The 23,911-nt window shown below is 44.3% G+C and overlaps 3 protein-coding genes across 5 annotated transcripts in view; 2 read left to right on the top strand and 1 right to left on the bottom strand.

Moving 5' to 3' along the window:
• LOC122382457 (3-ketoacyl-CoA thiolase, mitochondrial-like) overlaps positions 1-7,752 on the bottom strand; it is a 38,674-nt gene extending 30,922 nt beyond the window's left edge. Inside the window, exon 1 of the mRNA XM_043367804.1 lies at positions 7,375-7,752. The gene's annotated coding sequence lies outside the window, so the exon portion shown is untranslated. The remainder of the gene's footprint in view (positions 1-7,374) is intronic.
• A 5,311-nt stretch (positions 7,753-13,063) lies between these two features.
• LOC122382459 lies at positions 13,064-22,003 on the top strand. Its single transcript, XM_043367813.1, has 6 exons — positions 13,064-13,370; positions 15,805-15,945; positions 19,687-19,742; positions 20,400-20,478; positions 20,608-20,736; positions 21,117-22,003. Exons 1-6 carry the CDS (start codon positions 13,224-13,226, stop codon positions 21,324-21,326), a joined length of 762 nt encoding a protein of 253 aa, XP_043223748.1. The 5' UTR covers positions 13,064-13,223; the 3' UTR covers positions 21,327-22,003.
• A 440-nt stretch (positions 22,004-22,443) lies between these two features.
• The window catches only part of LOC122382488 (medium-chain acyl-CoA ligase ACSF2, mitochondrial-like), a 76,826-nt gene continuing 75,358 nt past the window's right edge, over positions 22,444-23,911 (top strand). For 2 of the 3 annotated variants that reach the window (XM_043367878.1, XM_043367877.1), the window contains exon 1: positions 22,457-22,693. The gene's annotated coding sequence lies outside the window, so the exon portion shown is untranslated. Of the gene's footprint in view, positions 22,694-23,911 lie in introns of all 3 variants that reach the window. The other variant, XM_043367876.1, reaches the window with a different exon arrangement.

Below are 23,911 nucleotides of genomic sequence, written 5' to 3'. Positions count from 1 at the left end.
GAAAACGAAATATTACTATCGAGAGTTTTCAAAGGATTTCATGCACGAGGCCTTGGCCGAGTGCATGAAATTCTTTGAAAACTCGAGATAGAAATATTTCGTCGCGGTAGAGTCCTAGATATTATTTCCTGTATGTTTCTTAATATCGCTCGTTATCTGCTTAAAAAAGGCCGAAATATGCATAAATAAAATACAGTAACATTAACTACACGTTAGGTACTGAAATACTGGCAGTTCTAATTACTGAACAGTGCAGCAAAGCTTACAAATTTTCTTTAAAACAGAAGCCCTCGATGAAATCAAGCTATCCAAGAAAACCATCCAAGAAAACGTCTCGCGCAAAGTTTCTTGGATGGCTGGATTGCATTGCAAGACTGCATCAAACATACAGGAAAAATCTCAGTATGAGCGGCCCGGCCTGGCCCGGCCTGGCCCGGCCTGGCCTGTAACGCTTTTGAGAGGCTTATATCTCAGCAACCGCTGGACCGATTGGCCTGCGGTCTTTTTTGCTGGATAGCCCCATCCCTTCTACCCCGTAATTGACTACTTTTGATACATCTCAGTGACCTTCGTGGCACGTGCCACGTGAAAAGTCAAGGGTGTTCAAGCAGTTTTGCAAAAGTAGTGATTTTGAGAGGCCCATATCTCAGCACTCAGCAGCGGCTTGGGCGATTGTCTTGCGGTAATTTTTATAGGGTAGCTGCATCCCTTCTATTAAAGGTCGGATACTCTTGATCTATGTGAGTGACCCCCACTGCACGTGCAAAATGCAAAAAGAAGAGGTGCCAAATTTGTTCCCATTTCAGTAACTCGGTAATTACTGGGGCGATGTTGCTGAAACTTGGCATACAGGTAGGCACCCACCAGGCAATGCATTGCCATGTGTTGCGGTTAGAGTGCTACTGCACATGCGCACGTGCAGGGGGCGTTTCTAGATCTCGAGAACGGCTGGGCCGATTGCGCTCAAATTTGGTACACGGTTGGGGACCGGTTAGTAGGGTGCCGTGCAAAAGTCATTTTGGACTCCGTTTGCACGTGCGCACGTGCAGAATGCCGCTTCCAGATCTCAGGAACGGCTGGGCCGATTGCGTTCAAATTTGGCACACCGCTAGCGACCGGTTAGAAGGGTGCTTTGCACAAGCCCGTTGGAAGTATCCTCTCGCCCTTTCGCACGTGCAGGGCTCACTATCTCGCTCGCTCGTTCTTCGCCCAAAAGGCGTTTTACTGGTTATTAATTTTAAGGTAATAGGTTATCAGCTGACCTTCCAGGTCTGGACACTGACCCAAAGGTTGCAAAAATCGGGACCTGCCAGGTGTTTCTCAAAGGTAGGCAGATGTAGGGTTTTCGATGCCCTTTATTTCCAATTTGATATTGGTTTCGAACAAAGACGACGCATTCATGCTTTGGAGTAGGTCGGGTGAGAGTTGCGTCGCGATCGACCGCTTTGCTCAAGCTCATGACTTGTGAGTTCATGCAAAAAACAAGGGTGTTCATCGGAGCCTCCTAAAAGTGTGAGAGATATATTAGGTACCTACATATATGTATTTACCCAATCATGACGCTTCTCAGACGCAGATGAAATACGGGAGTGCTAAACTCGCTGGCGACCTATGGATTGAGACGCATTGGTATGCGCTGCTCAGCTCAGCCTGCGCTGAGACCATAATTTGCTTTTGCATTGCAATATTAACCCGGGGGAGGGGGGAGAGCAGCAGGTAGAAAGCTGGCATTTAGCACAGTTGGGGTCAAGGTCAGGTCAAACACTCTAAATCGGACTTCCAGTATCAAGTGCTCATGGGACTTCGCGCTGGACATGTCTCGTTACGGAGCGAGCGAAGCGAGCGTAGTCTTTCCTTAGATTAACGGAAATTTCTGAGCATGAGCGGCCGGCCGGCCGGCCGGCCGTGGTCACGCTTTTGCTAGGCTTATATCTCAGCAACCACTTGACCGATTTACACGCGGTAATTTTTGTAGGGTAGCTTCATTCCTTCTACCAAGTATTGGACTATTCCTGATGCATGTGGGTGACCCCTTATGCACGTGCCACGTGCAAAACGAAGAGATGTCCGTTTTGTAATTGTTGCAATATCTCAGTAACTACTTGGCCGATTGCGCTGAAAGTTGGCATGTAGGTAGGCACCCACTAGGCACTGCATATCCATGTGCCAGAGTTGGGGCGCTGCTGCACGTGCGCACGTGCAGGGGTCGTTTCCAGATCTCGAGAACGGCTCGACCAATTACCCTCAAATTTGGTACACAGTTAGGGACCGGTTAGTAGGGTGCCGTGCACAAGTCAGTTGGGACCCATTTTGCACGTGCGCACGTGCAGAGTGCCGCTTCCAGATCTCGAGAACGGCTGGGCCGATTGTGCCCAAATTTGGCACATCGCTAGAGACCGGTTAGTAGGGTGCCATGCACAAGTCAGTTGGAGGTACCCCCTCGCAATTGCGCACGTGCAAGGCCCACCCTCTCGCTCGCTCCGTTAGACGCCCCAAAAGGCGTTATACTGGCCATAAAATCTGTTCGGATTGCGTAGAATCTTCCCTTTACGAGCGTCATGTTCATGCAAGCATCAGTAAGCTATCAGACCAAAGTCGAGGTCAGATCAAACTTTAAGGATATCTTAACCCCATAATTATAGTTTGTATTTGAGGTAAATGACACACGTTTTATGGGATATGTTTAGGCGTAAAACTCGAATGGTACCTACAACCATTCCATCATACAAGTACCTATATTTTGTGTAAAAAATCACCTCAACAGATACCAGCATTGTGACCGTGAAGAAACTACGAAAAATGGCCAGGATTCGGATCAGTATTTTGGGAAAAATGGAAGGAAAATAAAAAAACCAAAGATAGGTATTTGATTCAACAAGACATTGTCAGACTAACGGCTTTCCCACCTGTGTATATACCTAGCTATAAAGGTATATTTTTTTTCTCAATATGATTTGTTTTTTCTTCAAGTACATGCCATTTTTGTCGATAACTTAACCCTAGAACGCCTAGGGGGGGGGTTGTATCAACCCCCCCCCTGAGGTTTTTCGGAAATAGTGCAAAAACGGCGGCGCGCAGCGCCGCCAAATTTTGGGTACCTTATGGGGCAACCTTTGCGCATCTTTTGCCGAAAAAAAATTGATCGGGTCATGTCAGGTCACGGAGTTATGACGTCATAAGAGGTACAGCCTCCGGCCGGATTTTCACAAACTGAGTGCCAACGCCCGAGGTTTCCTGCCGGTGGTACGGACATCGGTTGATGGATCGTGATGAAACTTCCCATGCATGTTGGGGCAGGTATTGGCTATCATATGGTATAAGAAATTTGACCGGGTCAGGTCAGGTCACGGAGCTATGACGTCACAAGAGGAACAGCGTCCGGTACTATTTTTGAAAAGCGCCCGAACCACTATTTTGCTAATTCTTGTCACCTCAATGGGAATATGCAGCAATATTAGCTTCTACAGGGAGCAAATGGACCTCCCAAATCCAAAAATACAATCAGATTTCAAAAATTTAAATTTTGATTTTTCGAATTTCTGCCGCCGACTGTGACCTTGCCGACTTCCGGCGCTCCCAACGCGCCATTTTTAGAGCTAGGGAAACGAAATACATACCAAACGATAGAGAATTGATCAAGGAACACGATAGTGAAGGTTTCAAGTCGATATCTCCCACCGTTTTGCCGCAATCGCCGCCGAAAGTTGAAAAAAGTCTATTTTTCCGAAGTAGGTCAAATGTTGACCTAGGACCAAAAAATATACCACCAATCGCGAGATCTCGTTGAGAGCAATCCGTTGGTCTTTTCCGCTAAGCTCTACGACCTTCCGTTTCGAAACGCCAGGGGGGGGGGGGTCGTAACAACCCCCCCCCCTGGTCGTTCGTGTTATGAGAAATGGCCTGGTCGTGCGAGGGTTAAACATAACGACGTCATTAAAACCTCTAAATCTAAAAATTGTTGAATCGTTAAAAATTGCTATAATAAGCCTCAATCAATGCGTAAAAAGACCGAGCCCACATGCAAGGATATGTGTTGGCTCGTAAGCAGCAAACAAACCAAGCGCAACAGGAATGTACTTAGGTCGTTCAATAAGTAAGGTAAAATGTACCATAGTTCATTTATATGAGGAATTCAAGCAAAATCAAATATGGCCATCTGAATCTTTGAACAATTTTCTACACAACCTTCGAAACTGTTTTTGGGAGTTTAGCTCATTGTCCGAACACGGTCGATGTGAAAACATTGATGCAGCAGAGTTCCGTTCTAAAAATCCCCGGTTTGTCACGCGAGCCAAAATTCACCTCAAAATGAGTGAGTTGACCCGATGACGCTATTGCCATTAGCAATGCTTGCTGGTGAACAGCTGGCATGTACGATTTCAACAAGAACACAGCAGTGTAAGAGACAAAGTTCTAGAGCAGGGTAGACTTTTGCCCGCAGGCCTCTCTGGACTTGGCACAATCTGTAAAGTCGGGGAGCTGATTATGGAGACCCGAAGCATCTGTGTGACTGCTTTCATTAAAGGGACCCTCCCACCTTAACATTAGATTTGAGTTGAGATAGCCAAAATGGGGTCCCTGGCTCACAATTACCGGTTTCGGCACTCACAACATCGAGAAATGCCTTGAATCGGAAATATTGAATTTCAAAATTGCAGCATTTTGATTCAGAGGGGCTAATGCATAGGAATACCCCTCTGAATGTGTGACGTCAGCGCAGATATCTAACGATTTTTAAATGTTTGACTAAACTAAAACGTTTTGTAGCACGCGGTGGTATATGCTGCTTTGCGCGCAACAAGTGCCGCACTTTCAGCTGCCAAACTATTGCTTACAAATAAAGTCGCTAGGAATAGCGGAGATCCCAAAAGGTAAACAAAAGTAAAAGTCTAATATCTTGAAAACCGGTGAATATTTTTCGGTGAAATTTGGTAGATATTCGTTTTCGCTCTTTCTGAACCGAGCGACATCACTTTCATGCCAATTCATAAACTTTTTTGAAGGTGGGAGGGTCCCTTTAACAGAGTGAAGTGTTATGTCGGAACAGTTCTAGGCATCATCAGATATGCTTGATATTTACAAGGTCATCACGAGGTTAATAAAGCCAAAGAGCTCACTGAACAACAGAAGGACGCCCAGCGAGACATCAGTGTGGGATCGGCTTTGCTTTAGCAGATACAGGAAAGCTGAAGTACAGCCGTGATCTGGCGCCGTCCCACTTGAACCTGTTTGGATCACCGGAATCTTAACCCGCGCGGGGCTGGGGTCTCCAGCCGAACGCGCGGGGCTGGGGGGGGGGGTAAATTTTACCCCCCCCCCTGTTATCTCCCGAACTAATGGTCCGATTTGGAAAATTCAAACGCCAATCGAAAGCTCTCATCACGAACTACTAAAAACATGTACTTAATTTAAAGTTTGAGGTCAAGGTCAAGGTCAGGTCAAGGGTACAAATTGCAAGTTTCTACAGTATCGGCCTTGCACCGTAGTTGCCGAAGAATGGAGTCATGGACTGAGACTGATCGCCCAAAACGTGTTCTTAGGCTACCAAGACAATATTCGTTGCATACAATATCATTCAGAGGTCAAGGTCAAGGTCAGGTCAGTTCAGGTCAGGTCACCAAAAAACAAAATATAGTAAAGGGCATGTGCGACACATGTTTTATGGGTCATTTTACTCATAGAATTCAATAGGCACACTCAATAAGTGATATGGACCACCTCTGGATGAATTTCAGGTCGAGGTCAGGTCAAGGTCAGGTCAAGTAAGGTCAAATTTTGAAGTTGGTTGTTAAGGCCTAAAAAGGTGTCTATCTGATGCAGTTTTTCACGGCGAATCGAATGGTGCTATTTTTGTTTCCGTACAAGGTCTAGAACTTCCAAAAAAGTCATTTTTCAAAAAATTTGTGTGTCGTGACGTCATAAAATTTTGAATAACTCCCACATTTTTGAACCGATTCTTCTAAAATTTGGTATGTAGGTGCACATAGACCACTTCTCTGACATATATTCCGGTTTTTTCGATAGACTCAAAATGTTGGATTTTATAATGATTTTCCCAAAAAAGTCAGTTTTTTGAAAAAATTTAGGCCAAAATCCAAAATTTTCAAAAAACCGAGATAGCCATTTGATAGACAAAGTAAAATTACGTATAACCTTTTTTGTTACGTTTTGATTCCTTTAAAAATGAAGATGTTAGCGGCGTTTGAACTTTTGCCGTTTTTGAGGCGAAAATGGCGAACATGACGTCACTAAAACGTCAATTTCTCAAAAATTTTCCGACGGATTTCGCTCAAATTTTCAGGGAACGTGTCAAATTGATGTAAGAAAAGGTACTGAAAGTTTGGCGGCGCTGCGCGCCGCCGTTTTTGAGATATCGCAAAAATTCGCGAGGGGGGGTAAAATTTACCCCCCCAGCCCCGCGCGGGTTAACTGATCAGGCAATCGATAAAATAATCAAGACATGGCTTTGGAATAGCAATAAGGAGTTTTCCAAACAGGATTTCAACGCCGGGTGGAGTGCTGGGGTAAGCGCGTACGCCTGAACGGTGATGATTGGATGTAGGTGCCAGTTCCGAAGGCTTGGGAAGCTGTCCGAAGAGACCTGCTAACAAATGCTTATAGCCAATTTGTAGACGATATTTCAATGAACATATGTTGGTAGCTTTGTGTCGTTGCATCAAATGTGGACTGAAATACGTGTGATTTTACCTTACTTATTGAACGACCTAGCAATAGCCACTTTCATGACGGGCTATCTGGCGAATGCACCTGATTTAACCAACTCTACACCAACTCTCTTCTACGATAAACATCTTCGTATCATGAATTTATTTCAGTGTTTTAATATAAAATAATGTCAAGTAAATGGCGAAGTACTTGTATGAACAGCATTATGACATATATATATATATATGTTTTCAAATATAACCTTATGTTCAATGATTGCGAAATGCAAAAGGTTCCAAAATTAATTACAAAGTGAATATATTTCGGACACTGTCCTTCTTCAGTTCAGAATTGCAAATTAAATCATTTAGTCACAACAGCGCCAGAACATGTCGATAACAGCTAAGTTAGGAAGTCTCACATTGGTAAATTCTCGCGCAAAATAGACAACCATCTTACAGTTGAAATGTTCACAAGGTACCCTTTCATATAAATATAATACATGTGTCCACAATTTACACATTAATTCATCCCTATCATCTATCAATCACTAGACCACAAGCATCTAGTCGTCTATTCAACCATCGAGCCATGCAATCAGTCAAACATCCAACCATCCATGTACTCACACATCACTCAGCTATAGATAATTAGACAATCAAGTCATCAAAGGCCACCATCTTACATCAAAGAGCATAAGTACTTTACCATTCGTAAACTTGGGAAGCAAGTTGTTTTCGATGCAGATCTGGTTAAATGTAACAGCAGCATTTGTCCTGATTAAGTCTTTTCCAATGGATTCTAGTTTTCTTATCGCCTTCTTTTCTTGGATCGATACTCTACTGAAGATAGAATTCATGATAGCAAGTAAAAACACATTCCAAGTTACATACATTTTTTCGGACCGGTTTCGATATACTCCCTATATCATCCTCAGCGAGACTATGTTGCGCAAGATACAATTATAAGTTAGGACATTGCAACATGGCAAAGACGTTAAATATTAGGTCACCATATTGGTAGATATAACAGTGCAAAATTATAGAATACCAGTGAAACGATTATACACTACAGATGACGAAATTCGATTCAAACTTTAAGTGACACAGCGACACAAAAATAACAATAGTACACGTGAATGACGAAACATGGTGACTTTTGGAAAAGGATCACACATAATCTAGCACTAGCTATTTTACACAAGTCTGGGGCCATCAAACAAACTAAGGTATACTTTAAATTTGTACTGGCGGTTGATGTCTGGGTTCCTGTGTCTGATGTAGGCTCCTTCTAGCGCACCCAGACGTCTCCGGTTGGTCGTTGAGCAGAGGATAGTGGTGCTCTCTTCTAACTGTTTTTTAGTCAAGGGATTTTTTAGTCAAGGGATTTACTTTACCATTAACCCTATTCCTGGCGGGGGGGGGCCTCAGGAGCCCCCCCCCCCCTGAGGTTTTTTGGTTATTTCTCCCAAACGCGTTGAGCTAGGAAGCTCAAATTTTCTGACTTTTCCTATAAGGCTTCTACGCAACATGTCTGAAAATTTTGAGTTGATCTGACCTCAGGTCAGGTCACCAGAGGCGGTTTGGTGGCCCTACCTCAGAAAAGTTTGCAATCACGCCAGAGCTAGAGTTTTTGACCGATCAATTTCTTCTCTTCAGGCTTTAGTTAGGGTACCAGTATGTGCAATTTGTATATCTCGGAATTTTGATATCGGTGACCTAAGGTCAGGTCAGTTTCGCGACCTCCCCATTATAAGTCAATGGGGGAAAAATCAACTCCCTGTTTTTACCACTAAAACGGGTCGGAATGGCCCCATATACCATACATGACTTCATATACGATCAACCTTCACTACCTTGAGGTCTGTTTTGCTGTTGGGCAGCTGTGAGGTCATGTGACGTCATCAAAGGTCACCAAAGGTTTTTGGCCAATAACTCCGTACAGGAACAAGATACGGACGCGTGGATGGTCTCATTGTGTTCAGCTCGTCAAGACGCATCGAATGATATACATGATGACCTCGAGGTCACGTGACCTGAGGTCAATTTTTGACCTTGACCTTTCGAGGTCAACATATATATCATTCGATGCGGATTGACGAGAGGATCACGATGATGCCCTTAGTTTGTTCCTATCTTGACTAATTCGAAAGTTATTCGAGAAAAACTCTCTCCATATCTAGCGCCGCCATTTTGACTTTTTCGACCCCTGTGACGTCATCTTTGACCTGACCTGAAAATGACCTTAGTAAAAATTGTAGACCTTGTCCATGCGTATCCGATGCCGTTTACCGCTTGTCGCTATCTTGCTTCGTTCTCGAGATCTCAGGGGGGGGGGGCCGAATCGGCCCCCCCGCCAGTTTCTTGTCCCGGCGGAGCCCGCCAGGAATAGGGTTAAACCATTCATTCAAACCTCGAAACAATACTCAATCGTTCAATCATTCATGTTCATCCATACATTCATACATTCATTCATTCATTCATTCATTCATTCATACAATCATCCAATTATTCAGTCCTTCATTCATTCATTTTCTCACATACCATTCATCAATATGGTTGAATATAAAAGCCACTTGTCAGTAATACACACATGATCAGTGAATCAGTGGCAAAGGCATCAGAACAGAAGACGTTACAATAGCGAAGTTGTAAATGAGATGATGTTTTTCGTACTCAAGCGTAGATGGGTAGCCAATAGCCATACGGCTTCCACAGTTGACAGTGATGACATCAGTCATCTTTTGCAAGCTCGTTAAAGATTTGGGCTGTACGGGGACTCGAACCCCGGGCCTTTGGATTAGCGCTCCAATGCTCTACCTCTGAGCTATACAGACCAAGTGCTTTAACGAGCTTTCTGCCAAGAAATGCGGATCATTCTTAGGTGTTGTTTTTATCCGCTGGGACTGAGAGCGTGAGATGATGTTTTTCGTACTCCAGCGTAGATGGGTAGCCATACGGCTTCCACAGTTGACAGTGATGACATCAGTCATCTTTTGCAAGCTCGTTAAATATTTGGGCTGTACGGGGACTCGAACCCCTGGCCTTTGGATTAGCGCTCCAATGCTCTACCTCTGAGCTATACTTGGTCTGTATAGCTCAGAGGTAGAGCATTGGAGCGCTAATCCAAAGGCCCGGGGTTCGAGTCCCCGTACAGCCCAAATATTTAACGAGCTTGCAAAAGATGACTGATGTCATCACTGTCACTGTCAAGCCGTATGGCTACCCATCTACGCTGGAGTACGAAAAACATCATCTCACGCTCTCAGTCCCAGCGGATAAAAACAACACCTAAGAATGATCCGCATAAAACTTGGCAGAAAGCTCGTTTAAGCACTTGGTCTGTATAGCTCAAAGGTAGAGCATTGGAGCGCTAATCCAAAGGCTTGGGGTTCGAGTCCCCCTACAGCCCAAATCTTTAACGAGCTTGCAAAAGATGACTGATGTCATCACTGTCAACTGTGGAAGCCGTATGGCTACCCATCTACGGTGGAGTACGAAAAACATCATCTCACGCTCTCAGTCCCAGCGGATAAAAACAACACCTAAGAAGTTGTAAATGCTAGAGTACTACAGGACAGGATCAGTTCCTCATTTCTTTCCCTGGGTCTATGACTCGTTACCCTTTAAATCCCTATACCATTAATACCCTATACCATATTACCCTATAAATGAATGAATGAATGAATGAATGAATGAATGTATGAATGTATGGATGAACATGAATGATTGAACGATTGAGTATTGTTTCGAGGTTTGAATGAATGGTTTAATGGTAAAGTACTTATGCTCTTTGATGTAAGATGGTGGCCTTTGATGTTTTGATTGTCTAATTATCTATAGCTGAGTGATGTGTGAGTACATGGATGGTTGGATGTTTGACTGATTGCATGGCTCGATGGTTGAATAGACGACTAGATGCTTGTGGTCTAATGATTGATAGATGATAGGGATGAATTAATGTGTAAATTGTGGACACATGTATTATACACCCAGCAAACATGCCCACATGGGTCCCATATGGGGTGAACATGGGCCAGATGGGCCCACGTGGGACATGGGCTACAGATGGGCTACCCATATGGGCCCCATATGGGATAAAAATGGGCCAGATGGGCCAAACGCATGTGGGCTGGAGATGGGCATCCCATGTGGGTCCCATATGGGGTGAGCATGGGCCAGATGGGCCCACGTGGGACATGGGCTACAGATGGGCTACCCATATGGGTCCCATGTGGGCGCCGCGTGGGTTCCATATGGGGCCTACGTGGGCTGGCCCGTATGGGTCCCACGTGTCACCCACTGCCATTCCCATGTGGGACCCATATGGAAGAGGTGGGGGCCCATGTGGGTCCCATATGGGAACCATGTGGGCATGTTTGCTGGGCATGTATTTATATGAAAGGGTACCTTGTGAACATTTCAACTGTAAGATGGTTGTCTATTTTGCGCGAGAATTTACCAATGTGAGACTTCCTAACTTAGCTGTTATCGACATATTCTGGCGCTGTTGTGACTAAATGATTTAATTTGCAATTCTGAACTGAAGAAGGACAGTGTCCGAAATATATTCATTTTGTAATTAATTTTGGAACCTTTTGCATTTCGCAATCATTGAACATAAGGTTATATTTGAAAACATAAAATAATGTCTGATAATTTGAAAATGAGGCTATTCCTAAGCATCTGTGCAGCCCAAACTGGTAATTTTTAAGATACACTGAAACTTATTTGACCAAAACTGCACCAAATTTCCACCTAATCTGCACCAAATGTGTACCAGATGGCTGTCGTGAAAACGGCTAATGTCTGCAGCCTACCGTTTTTATTTATTTTACCTTTGTCAAAAACTGCTGGGCGTTTAGGCGCATGAATTCGTCATTAACTACGGCTATCTGAGCCCTTAGGACGATACATTAAATGAAATAGAATAAGATAAAATGAATTTGTTTAGTAAGCTTTGAAATAAAACTGGTGATAAGGGAGAAATGAGACGACTGCAACAAATATGAAATAATGCCTATAACCATCGACATGTGGTGACGACGAATGATGTGCAGCTTAACCCGCGCCCCGTAGGGGGGGGGGGCCGAAACGGCCCCCCCTGTTCTTTTCGGTCGATATCTCCTAAACGGCTGGAGATATCGCCACCAAACTTAAGGACCCCTCCGGGCATCAATTTTACACATTGTGACCAAAAATTTTTCCAAAGGCTATGATAGGTTGGCCACAAATGACGTCAGAGTGACGTCATGTTCTGTCATTTTCGACCGAAAAAAGACCTTCGCGAGAAGACCTGTCAGGACTACAGCTTTGAAGATACAGAAAAATGATCAAGACATAAAAGGTGTAGAATTAACAGGGCTACAAAACTGTTATCTCGAATTTTTGAAATTTTTGAGTTTTGACCCCCAAAAATCAAAAAAAACATTTTTTTGGATATATTTGCCAAAAAATCCAAAAAGTTTTTTGAGTTTCGAAAAAACCGGAATATATGTGATAGTGCCTACCGTCTTCTATCTACATACCAAATTTCAGATCGATACCTCGTTTTTTGGCCAAGTTATAGCGAAAAAAACTGTTCAAAAATGATGACGTCAAATTTTCAAACTCAATTTTTGGCAATTCTAGAACTCGTAGAGCAAAACGAAGACCACCATTAGACTCCCCGTGACGAGCTGCATCGAATCGATACCCATTTTATGCAAAAATATCAACTTTGAAATTTGACCTAATTTGACCTGACCTTGACCTGACCTTCACAAAAACGTGACCTAGGCTGGCCCCAAAGGCTGCCTAACCCACATAATCGCATTTGTCATGTAAAATGGACCATAAAACATGTATCACACGACACATTCATATTGTGACCCCCGGTGACCTGACCTCGCTGTGACCTGACCTGGTATCAGTGACCTCAGATAGCAAAGTATGTGTTTGACGAACAATGTACCATCGATGGTTTTCAATAAATTACCAATTTACTCGCTTTCACAGCACATTTCTTGAATTGCCTGTGAACGGTGAAAATCTGACCTTTGACCTGACCTGTGACGTCATCGGTTTGACCTAGGTCAATGAAATTTGGTCACAAGGTAGTTCCCGGGTGGGGCTATCGAACGCCGTTTGAATTTTGAAAATCGGCCGGTAACTTTCCGAGATCTTAGGGGGGGCCGATACGGCCCCCCCCCCCCTACGGGTGGTAGGGTCCGCCGGTAGCCCTACGGGGCGCGGGTTAAGAGGCCTTCCTATCCTAGGTTTTAACTTGTGTATAACCTTTTTTGGTGTGCTACTTGGCTTTAAAGTCGCGTCAGTTTCGTCTGTTTACACAGTTGCGTTTCAAGGTGGTGCCCAGCACAAGTGTGTCAACTCCATTTCCTCGGTTTTACACAGGGCACCAATACGGAAGAGCGTAGCTATCCATCGGGGAGTCGCATCGCTGTGTAACGCGGTGATTGGCGGGCGGGCTGGCACAGCTGCCGGTCGCTCCACTACTGTAAATTGTATAAAAGGTGTCCGGCGGGGTGACAGTCCCGAACCGACGCTGTCACAGTCACCATGAGGGTGGTCTCGCTTCTGCCTCTGTCGGCGCTGCTGCTGGCGCTCGGGGTCTCCCGCTGTGTCGGTCAACTCATGCGCCATGGGGATGCGGGTCAGATGAGAGCCGCGATGGGCGTGTCATCTGCCGACTGCGATGACGCTCAGGTATGTCGGGCTTAAGTACACACACTGGACCACTGTCTTACCTAAAGATAGACATAAGACACAGTATTTTGGCCGTCTATTGCATTTGTTTGCCTGTCGCTAGTTTCCATAATACGATTCCTTTATTTATTTTATTTTATTTATTTATTTATTTGGGGTCAAGGACAACAGGCATACGTGGGCCCATTTAATGTCCAAGCACTCAAAATCAGTCAAATGTTACACACAAACACTGGGACAAAAACATTGCAACTACGATACAATTTTACAATTCTTTTACATATGTTGACACATTGGCCCTAAGTTCCCTTAAAGAGTCATGGAATACATCAGCATCAGTACACTGAAACAAAAACTTATTAACAAACGATGGTGCTCTAACAAAAAGTGACCTTTGTACCGCGTCTACTCTCGCAAATGGAACATGAAAGACACCACGTGCTTGTTCGGTGTTTCTCGTTGCCCTTGGCGCGATAAATAGAGGGAAATGGGCTAAAAGGGCTGCACAATCAGTATGATTTTTATACAATTTGGCAACAAACATAATGTCATATTGTCGACGCCTATTCTCTAGACATGCGACGCCAAATAATCGCAGCAAGTCACTGTAATCAATAGCTGATGGTGAGTCTTGACATCGAGTATAACAATATAGCCAATATAAGAAACGTTGTTGCACCCTTTCGATTCTGTCCAGGTACGTTTTTGCGGCACCTCCCCAAATAACACAACAATACTCGAGAATTGCTCTAACGTTACCATAATATGCTGTTAAAATGGGCTTCCAGCTAAATGTTTTGACCTTGTGACCGGTTTGCATCGATCTCATGATGAGACCCATGACTCTGTTAGCTTTTGATACTGTTGTGTCTATATGTTTGCTGAAAGTCAATTTGGTATCCAAAACAACACCCAAATCCCGAATGGTTTCAACGTTTTCCAGACAGGTCCCATTAATCATATAACTATAAACAATGGGATCACGTCTGAGGGTTACCCTAAATGACTTGCATTTATCAGCATTAAGCTTGAGTTTCCAGCTTTTGGACCAGTTATAAAGTTGTGTTAGATCATTTTGTAACAATGTGGTATCATTCTGTTCTGATATCACTGAAAATAACTTTATATCGTCTGCAAACATGAGACAGTTGGTTTGAACCATTCGTGGAAAGTCATTAATAAAAAGAGCAAAAAACAAAGGTGAAATAATACTGCCCTCTGGGGTACCCGAAATAACATTCTGCCATTCAGAACATTTGCCATTTACAACTACTCTCTGCTTACGCTGTGAAAGAAAAGACGAACACCATTTAAGTGCTAGTCCGCCGACACCATACGATTTTTGAAGTTTGTGAATGAGCAGCTGATGGCTCACGCTTTGAAAAGCTGAGGAAAAGTCTGTGTAAATAATATCCGTTTGCTTGCCATTGTCTCAGGAATCACATGCAGTACTCAAAAGGCAGGCTAGATTCGTTTCACATGATCGTCCTGGTATAAATCCGTGTTGGCATTCAGAAAGGACAGATTGGACATGAGTAAATAAAGTATCACGCACTACTTTCTCAAGTATCTTGCCAAAAAACGAAGTTATTGAAACTGCTCTATAGTTTGTGGGAAGACGCCTTGAACCCTTCTTAAGTACAGGGACTATGTTTGCTTCCTTCCACTTCTCAGGAAAAGTACCTTGCTCGATAGATAACATACAGATAATTGTGAGGGGAGACACTAGCTGACCCGAACACTCTTTTATCACACGAGCACTAATGTCGTCTGGCCCAGTAGCCTTATGGACATTTAAACTATCAATGATGGAGCTAACTGAAGATGCTGACACTTCGAACGTAAGCAATTCTGGTAAATCAAAATCAAACGCAGCTGGTAAGCAATCGATAGCTGGATCTGAAAATTTTGCAGCAAATGTACGATTAAGTAGATTAGCACGCTCTACATCTCCCGACACTTCAACAGCGTCATCCAGTAAAGTAGGGAGCTGACCTTTACCGCCTTTAATGCATTTCAAAAATGACCAAAATCTTTTGGGATTCTGCTTAAAATCAGCTGTAATGCTCTTCAAATATTCAAAATACTTCATGCATGACACTTTCTTTGATTGATAGAGAACAGAAGATAACAGGTAACAGACCTATCAACGTACGAAACGGTATAAAGTTCAGTCCTCAAGTTAAGTTTTGCATTGCAGCCCAAATAGTTTGGACTGCAAATATGGATAGTTGAATATAACCGTCATCTGCGGTCTCTTGAGTGCGCTTGTTCACTATTGCAGACTGATACAGCTATTTGAACGTCTATCTCTGGAGCGATACAGATGTATTATTGCATTTAATCGGTCCTGCAGTGCCTTGCCAAAAGGCTGCCTTACGAACCTAACGCTTGAAGTCGACCGTGTTCTATTGTCGCTGGCGCGGCGTTGCAGACTGGCCTGGAGATGGACTGGGACGGCTCGGCTGACGAGTACACCTGCTCTGCGGAGCAGTCGGGCGCAGCCAGCGGCACCGGCTCGGTACTGGAGAGCAAGCTGGAGAGGATGTGCCTCGAGGTGCCAGCCGACTTCCAGGTAAGTGGTCGCACAATGATCGGCGAAAATTCGTCGGTTTGAAGTAAATTTAGTCCATAATTACTGCGAAGCTATAAAAGCAACAGCACTACGTTGTTTTTTATTACTTATCTACAATAACACTGCTGTTGCATGCTTGGAACAGCGTTGTGAAGGAAGGCGGCGTTGGCTTCGAATCTGATCATAACCGAGAGTTCTTATACGGCCGAGTTGTGATGTTTGTGATTGACAGCATGAAAATGACTGAAATGTTAACTTGAACAGTTCTGTCTTCTTCTAAATTACCCATTTTCTCAATTACTGACTTCTGCTACGATCAAGAGCTCAAAAATGTATTTTTCCAAACAGTTCAGCCGTATGCCCGAGGGTGTGTCTTATCCCGTGCTACTGCGTACCTACAATACAAAGATCATGCAATGGGCACACAACCTTTAACCCTCGCCGGCACAGGCCATTTTGCGTCCTTCGACGGCACAAAAGGGGGGAGAGGGGTTGGTACGACCCCCTCGCGTTTGGCCCCTGATCGAGCTAGAGCTTCGCAGAAAAATGAGCGTGTTGCCCGTCACGAGAGGAAGCCGATGATACCCAATTTTAAGGTCCTAGGTCATCGGGTGACCTTCCAGGTCAGGTCAATGACCCGAAAACCGGGAAAATCGCGACCTGTTAGAAAGTCGTAAAGTGTGGCTGCTATGTGGTTTTCCGGGTGCTGATCACGAAAATCGTGTTAGTTTTGATCAGAGATGATGTCTTTAAGCATTTAGACCAGGTCGGGTCAGGTCAGGTCAGGTCAACCGGTAGGGGTTGTGACGGGTATTCGTAATACGTGTCCACCGCCTCTGACAGCTTCGTAACATGTTACGAAGGCACCAAAACTACTTCGTAAATGTTCAAATGGTTGCTAAATTCGAATTCAGCTCCAAAAACTAGCCTAGAAACATGTAAAACTCGAAAAAGTGAACCGAGGTCACCCGAGGTCACCAAAGGTCAATGACCTGACCTGACCTTCAGGTGACCTTGACACCCACCCTAATGTATGGGAACAACATCAAATCACATGTTTGAACGTTTGAAACCACGAAAAGCTTGCAAACGCGCGGTTAATGAGAGCCGACATGCGCCGAATCGCGATTCCGGCCAAACATGGTCTCGGAAAAGAGGTCACAGGTCAAAGGTCATTTGGGTCAGGGTCATGGAATTTTCAGGGTAGGTATAAAATTGATCAATGCGAGGGTACTGAAAGCTTCGTTGCGATCGGCCGCTTTTTACGCGAGTTTTTCGCGAAAAAACCTTAGGGGGTGGGGTTGCATCAACCCCCCCCCCTGTGCCGGCGAGGGTTAAGCTGATTTCTAAGATTTTGTTGCTTTGATAATTTATATTTTTTGCATTGAAGAGCCTTGGAATGTCTGTTTATTGCAAAATATTATATCTGTAATGATAGGAATTGATTCAGTGTGGCATTTTATTCAACTTCATAATCGGACATTGTGGGTTTGACGACTTTTTGCCCCACCAACTTTCCTGGAAAAGCCCCACCCATGCCCCTTCCTCCATGTGCGGGTGAGGGTTAACTCTCGCATGTGTAGGGGGGGGGGGTCGGATGGACCCCCCCCATGGTTCTTCGCGAATAACTCGCGTAAAAAGCGACCGATCGCGACGAAACTTTCAGTACCCTCACATTGATCAATTTTACACCTACCCTGAAAATTTCATGACCCTGACCCAAATGACCTTTGACCTGTGGCCTCTTTTCCGAGACCATGTTTGGCCGGAATCGCGATTCTGCGTATGTCGGCTCGCATTAGCCGCGCGTTTGCAAGCTTTTCGTGGTTTCAAACGTTCAAACATGTGATTTGATGTTGCTTCCATGCATTAGGGTGGGTGTCAAGGTCACCTGAAGGGCAGGTCAGGTCATTGACCTTTGGTGACCTCGGGTGACCTCGGCTCACTTTTTCGAGCTGTACATGTTTCTAGGCTAGTTTTTGGAGCTGAATTCGAATTACCAACCATTTTAACATTTACGAAGTAGTTTCGGTGCCTTCGTAACATGTTACGAAGCTGTCAGAGGCGGTTGACACGTACTACGAATACCCGTCACGATGCCTACTGGTTGACCTGACCTGACCTGACCCGACCTGGTCTAAATGCTTAAAGACATCATCTGTGATCAAAACTAACACGATATTCGTGATCAGCACCCCGAAAAACCCCTTAGCAGCCACACTTTACGACTTTCTAACAGGTCCCGATTTTCCCGACTTTGGGTCATTGACCTGACCTGGAAGGTCACCCAATGACCTAGGACCTTAAAATTGGGTATCATCAGCTTCCTCTCGTCACGGGCAACACGCTCGTTTTTTCCGCGAAGCTCTAGCTCGATCAGGGGCCAAACGGCAAGGGGGGGTCCAACCGACCCACCCCCCCTACACATTAGAAGCTGGCAAACGCCGCACACATGCGAGGGTTAAGGTGCGGAGTCTCGCGCGTCTGGCTGTTACGATTTCCGAGTGACCGATAGCATAGTATCCGCGTTATTGGTTTTGTCGAAAAAAAAAGAATGCCTACCACGCAGTTTGCAGAGGGTTGTATATACATATACGATGTAGCTTCACTTTACCAGGCCAGCGACGTCACACTTTCAGTACCTTATCATACATCAGTTTAACATGTTTTCCAAAAATTTGAGCGAAATCCGTCGATTTTTTTAGAAAATGACGTTTAAGTGACGTCATGGTACGACATTTTCTCTTCAAAAGCTGTAAAACTTCAAACGCCGCTAACATCTTCATTTTTTAAGGAATCAAGACGTAACAAAAAGGGTTTTACGTGATTCTACTTGGTCTATCAAATGGCTATTAAGTTATTGGAAAATTTTGGAAGTTGACCCAATTTTTTTTTCTAAAGAAAACTGTTTTTTAAATTCAATATAAAATCCAACATTTTGTGTTTATCGAAAAAACCGAAATATATGTTAGCGAAGTGGTCTATGTACACCTACATACCAATTTCTAGAAGAATCAATTCAAAAATGTGGGAGTTATTGAAACTTTTATGACGTCACGACACACACAATTTTCGAATAATGATTTTTTTGGAGCTTTTAGACCTCATACGGAAACAAAAATAGCACCATTCGATTCGCCGTGGAAAAAAAAATGCATCAGATAGACACCTTTTTAGTCTTAACAATCAACTTCCAAATTTGACCTCACTTGACCTGACCTTGGCCTGTCCTCGACCTGAGATTCATCCAGATGTGGTCCATATCACTAATTGAGTGTGCCCACTGCCCATAGCATCCTATGAATAAAATAAACCATAAAACATGTGTCGCACATGCCCTCTTCTATATTTCGTATTTGGTGACCTGAACTGACCTTGACCTTGACCTTTGCATGACATTGTATGCAATAAATCTTGTCTTGGTAGCCTATAAGAACACGTTTTGGGCTATCAGTCTCAGTCCATTCTTCGGCAACTACGATGCAAGGCTGATACTGTAGAAACTTGCATTTTGTACCCTTGACCTGACCTTGACCTGACCTCTGACCTACTTAAGCAAAATCTGCACCCCCCCCCCCCCAGCAGGGCGAGTGTGGCTGAATAGCCCAGCGGGGCGCGGGTTAATTGGAGGTGTTCCGCCGCCACTGAGTAAGACCGTGAACAAAATGGCCTTTGCGCAACAAAACTACAGCATACGTCTTAGTTTTATAGACAAATATGTAGTGCTTTTTTTCTTTGCAGCCGGAGCATATCTGCATGAACGTCTCCATTGAATACACGGAAACCATTCCAACTACGTAAGTAGGAAAACGTGCGTGTGATACAATACATGATCCTCGGTAAAAAAAGATGTCGAAAATATAGGGTTATGTCATTTTTGAGACCTAACAATACAGATCGACCAACTAATAGCTGACCTTTCCAGTCAAGTAACGGCTTTGTCTTTAATCAAATTTGCATGTTACTCATATTGGGTCAAATATTCATTCATTCGTCACGTCTGATTCTGTCTGAACGTTAGGAACACGATGTCGTTCAATCAATGTTTTACTAACTCTGAGTGAGAAAAAATCTCTTTTCACGACACCGTCAATTTGTTGATTGTTCCCTCTGGATGCTAAGCCGCTTACCCTTATTTTATGTCTGAGCACACGCTAACGAAATGCCGAAATCGGGAGTCTTTGACCTTCGAAGACCTATGATGAACTGACATGTGACCAGACAAAAGAAATGACTGAATTATTTTCCCCCGTAATTTTAGACGCTTTTTCGACCGCCGCTTATTGAGTGTCGTTACGTGGGCCGTAGCCCAGGAGCCAAGTCAGATTTGAGGTCTTCCACCACCCCAACAGAGCATGGAAATCCAGGAGCTCCAACAGGGTGCACCTGGTACTTACATTTACCATTTCCCGTATACTTAAGTACGGGTGTGCTCACGGTATGCATGATTGCAGGGTGAATCACCGACCGCTTTGGGCCGTGTATGGAGAATACACATACCTTCCGCCTCAGCGCTGGACCCACAACATTGAGGTACAGTATACAGCTTCTGCCTTCTATTACCTATTTCATGACGGAATCATAATTAGCATTTATGATGTATATTTGCGTTGAGACCGCGTCCTGTCTGTTGTGTGTTCCGACTTTCATGTCTGCTGACAGCACGGCGCGGTTGTCATGCTGTATCACCCGTGCGCCGACTCTACCGAGGTGGACAAATTGAAACAACTGGTGCGCGGCTGCATCCGCAAACACGTCATCACCCCCTACAACAAACTGCCAATGGAACAGGTGAGTTCCTCGTTCGAAAAAATATTTAGACAGGCGTATTTTTGGTCAGCTTTGAATAACCCAAAACGGAATGCTCGTCGGGAAGAATGTGCCGAGTAATTTTGTAAATGTTTGGCAGTATGTAGGTATAGGTTGCATACTGGTGCTAGGTACTTTTTTGGTAACTTTTGTGAATTATTTGTTAATTGAGGATCGGCGTGCCCATAGCAAAGCTCATTTTGGAACCATACATACCTCATCTATATTATATCTTTATTATAATATATGCTATTATCATAATATGTATTTAATAGTTTCATAGTTTATTTTAATAAGGTATTATATCCCCGCCTTTTTATTGTTATTACAAAACCGCCACGGCTCTGTGTTTCCATGTTCAGCCGCTGGCACTGGCCACCTGGGGCTGCCACCTCCACATGGCCGAGGTGGACGAGGCCGCCGTGCGCAGCTTCATCAGGGAGACGGCTCTACAGGGCACCGAGGGCCACCTCAGCCGGGAAGGACAGTACGACTACATGCTGGTGCAGAAGGCCCAGCCACCGGTCGGATCCGACATCGACGACTCTGTCCTCTGCCCCAACCAGCCGTGAGCTGGCCGCGGCGCGGGGTCACTCTGTGGCATGGGAGACATGCCATTGGGCGACACGCACCAGATAGAAGATGCCGTAGGGATACATAAATATATCGGCAGCTTAATTGGTGTTGGACAATATTTTACAATATACGTATAGGTATGTAAGACAAATATTGGTAAATATTGATTATTTTTCATTCATTGTTTTGGTTCATTTTCATTTTCCGTTATTTACTTCTTTCGTGTAATTTTCGGGCACACTATAGCTAAATAACTTGTTTTCTGCAGGTGTGGCCTCAACTTCAAGTCATAATATTTTGTCATCTAAATGTAGTCGTATGCCTTATACGAGCGATATGCTGTTCCAGATGTGTTTAGAAAGGAAAAGCTTTACCATCTGCATATGTTTGTACCTACCAAGCGTGCATTAACCATTTTTAGGAACAAACGGACTTTTTTGCATGCGGAATTGCTCAAATTGACGATGCATAACTACATATGTGAAGTAGGTACCGCAGTGAAATATGAAAAATACATACCTACATTTTAGTTTCTTCTGTTTCTTTGTCGTTAAATCTCTACAGTGTCAATGGTACAACCTTCACATTACGAATAATTCAACATTAATGTCTTATTACCTTTGCAATGGTGACACCTGAAACGTTTCAATAAAGTTTATCGAGGATAAAAGGACGGCATGGTTTGAGATGAAATTTGTATTAATAGTAAATCTATTTAAAATAATAATGCGACCCGAAATGCAAGCATACTACATGCATATTGCATACGCAGCTCACTATGATAACATCGTCTTGATAAATTACGGTTGATAAGGGGCATTGCGGTTAATATAATTAAGTGACTAGTGAGCCTTAAACACTTAACATTCGAGTTTTTTTCACAACAGGAAAAGTGACGCTTCATAAACCCCAAGCTTTTTATATAGGTTTTTTTTTATAAGGTTAAGCTTCTGTTATCTCTAACCTATTAATAATATAAGATTAGATTACGGGAGTGTCCTTCGCTGCGTGTCCAATGCCTTTTGAATCTGGTGATAGTTGGTAGGATTTCTAGTCGGTCGGTCTGGCAGCAGTGAGTGGGGCAATCTGGCGCTCCTACTGGAGGCCTGTTTTTGTGACAGCTCTGTGCGGGGCAGTGCGCCGTGCCGGTCTCGGTGGGAGGCCTCGCCTGGCTGGCTGGCTGTCCGCCGCGCCACGGGGCCTCCGGGCGAGTGATACCGTCGGCGGATCGGAGTGCGGAAATATCGTCTTATACTGTTCTTTCCTTTTTGTTATCGGTGGGTGATCAACGAGTGCGACTTAAAATCAGCTTCGGTGTCATCTCTGGTTTACTTTTGCCACTGAAGGAATACGACAAGCACAGGTAAGTCGAGTATCTTACATACGTGAAGACATGGATCCATCGGAATAAGGAAATGCATTTTATATGAGCTTAGAGCTTTGCATATCAGGAGTTCGGTTTACCATAGCTGGGTGCTCGAACACCTCAAACCCCTTAACCCTCACCCGTATAGGGGGCGGGGGCCAAACGGACCCTCCCTCGTTTTTTTTTTTTGCGAAAAACTCGCGTAAAAAGCAGGCGATCGCACCGAAACTTTCAGTACCCTCGCGTTAATCAATTTTATACCTACCCTGAAAACTACATGACCCTGACCCAAATGACCTTTGACCTGTTGTGACCCACTTTTCGACACCATGTTTGGCCGGAATCGCGATTCGGCGTATGTCGGAATCAGAATCAGAATCAGAATGTATATTCACGAAGGTCCACTGCTCTCAGGGGCTTTTCACCATCGCACGTCAATAATACAAGCATACGGATATAGGGAGCATTTACACCGATACATTCAAAACAATGGGAAAATAAAATAAAATCAAATCAAACGTCACCACAACTCACTCGTCACGGCACGCAAACAGGTGTTGCTTGGTGGCTGTTTTGATAGACATGCCAGGCTTCCTAGGCACAGAGTTATATAACTTCACGGCACTGAAGCACAGCCGACTGCGTCTCGCTTCTGTGCGAATACGCGGCACTGTGAGGAGATCAGCAGTGCGAGTACTATGGCTGTGCTGCTCACGAGCGGGAGGGCGGATAGTCGCGACTACTGGCCTCGGTACATCATCGGTAAGCAGTCGGTGAATGGTGATGACTCTATGGTAAGTGATCAGTTCATCAGCATTTAGCCACCCGAGCGATCGCACAACATCTGATATGCTCTCATGCTTGCGGCGTCCACTGAGCACTCGTGCGGCAAAGTTAATCACCTTCTGAATGCGGTGGACTTGCGCCTTGTTACATATGCCGTAAACTGACATGCAATAGCGCAGCACGGGGAAGACTAGAGCTGTGATAAGATGTTTCAAGGTCGCGATCGGTATGACATGTTTGACATGGTTTAGGCCGAGGAGCATTCCTATACATTTCGGAACGAGTTGATCGACATGAGGTTGGAAGTCAAGGCTACGGTCGAAAATCACACCGAGGTTACGAACATGGTTTGACGATCTGATTGTTGCCTGGTTGAACTGAACGTTCACATGAGAAATACCTCTCAGCATCTGCTTCGTTCCCATGACC

This window comes from Amphibalanus amphitrite, unplaced genomic scaffold (genome assembly GCF_019059575.1).
Source record: "Amphibalanus amphitrite isolate SeventyFive unplaced genomic scaffold, NRLGWU_Aamphi_draft 000140F_arrow, whole genome shotgun sequence".
NCBI classification, from domain to species: domain Eukaryota; kingdom Metazoa; phylum Arthropoda; class Thecostraca; order Balanomorpha; family Balanidae; genus Amphibalanus; species Amphibalanus amphitrite.
Note: the sequence above shows the minus strand (reverse complement) of the source record. Positions and strands in the feature narration are given on the sequence as shown.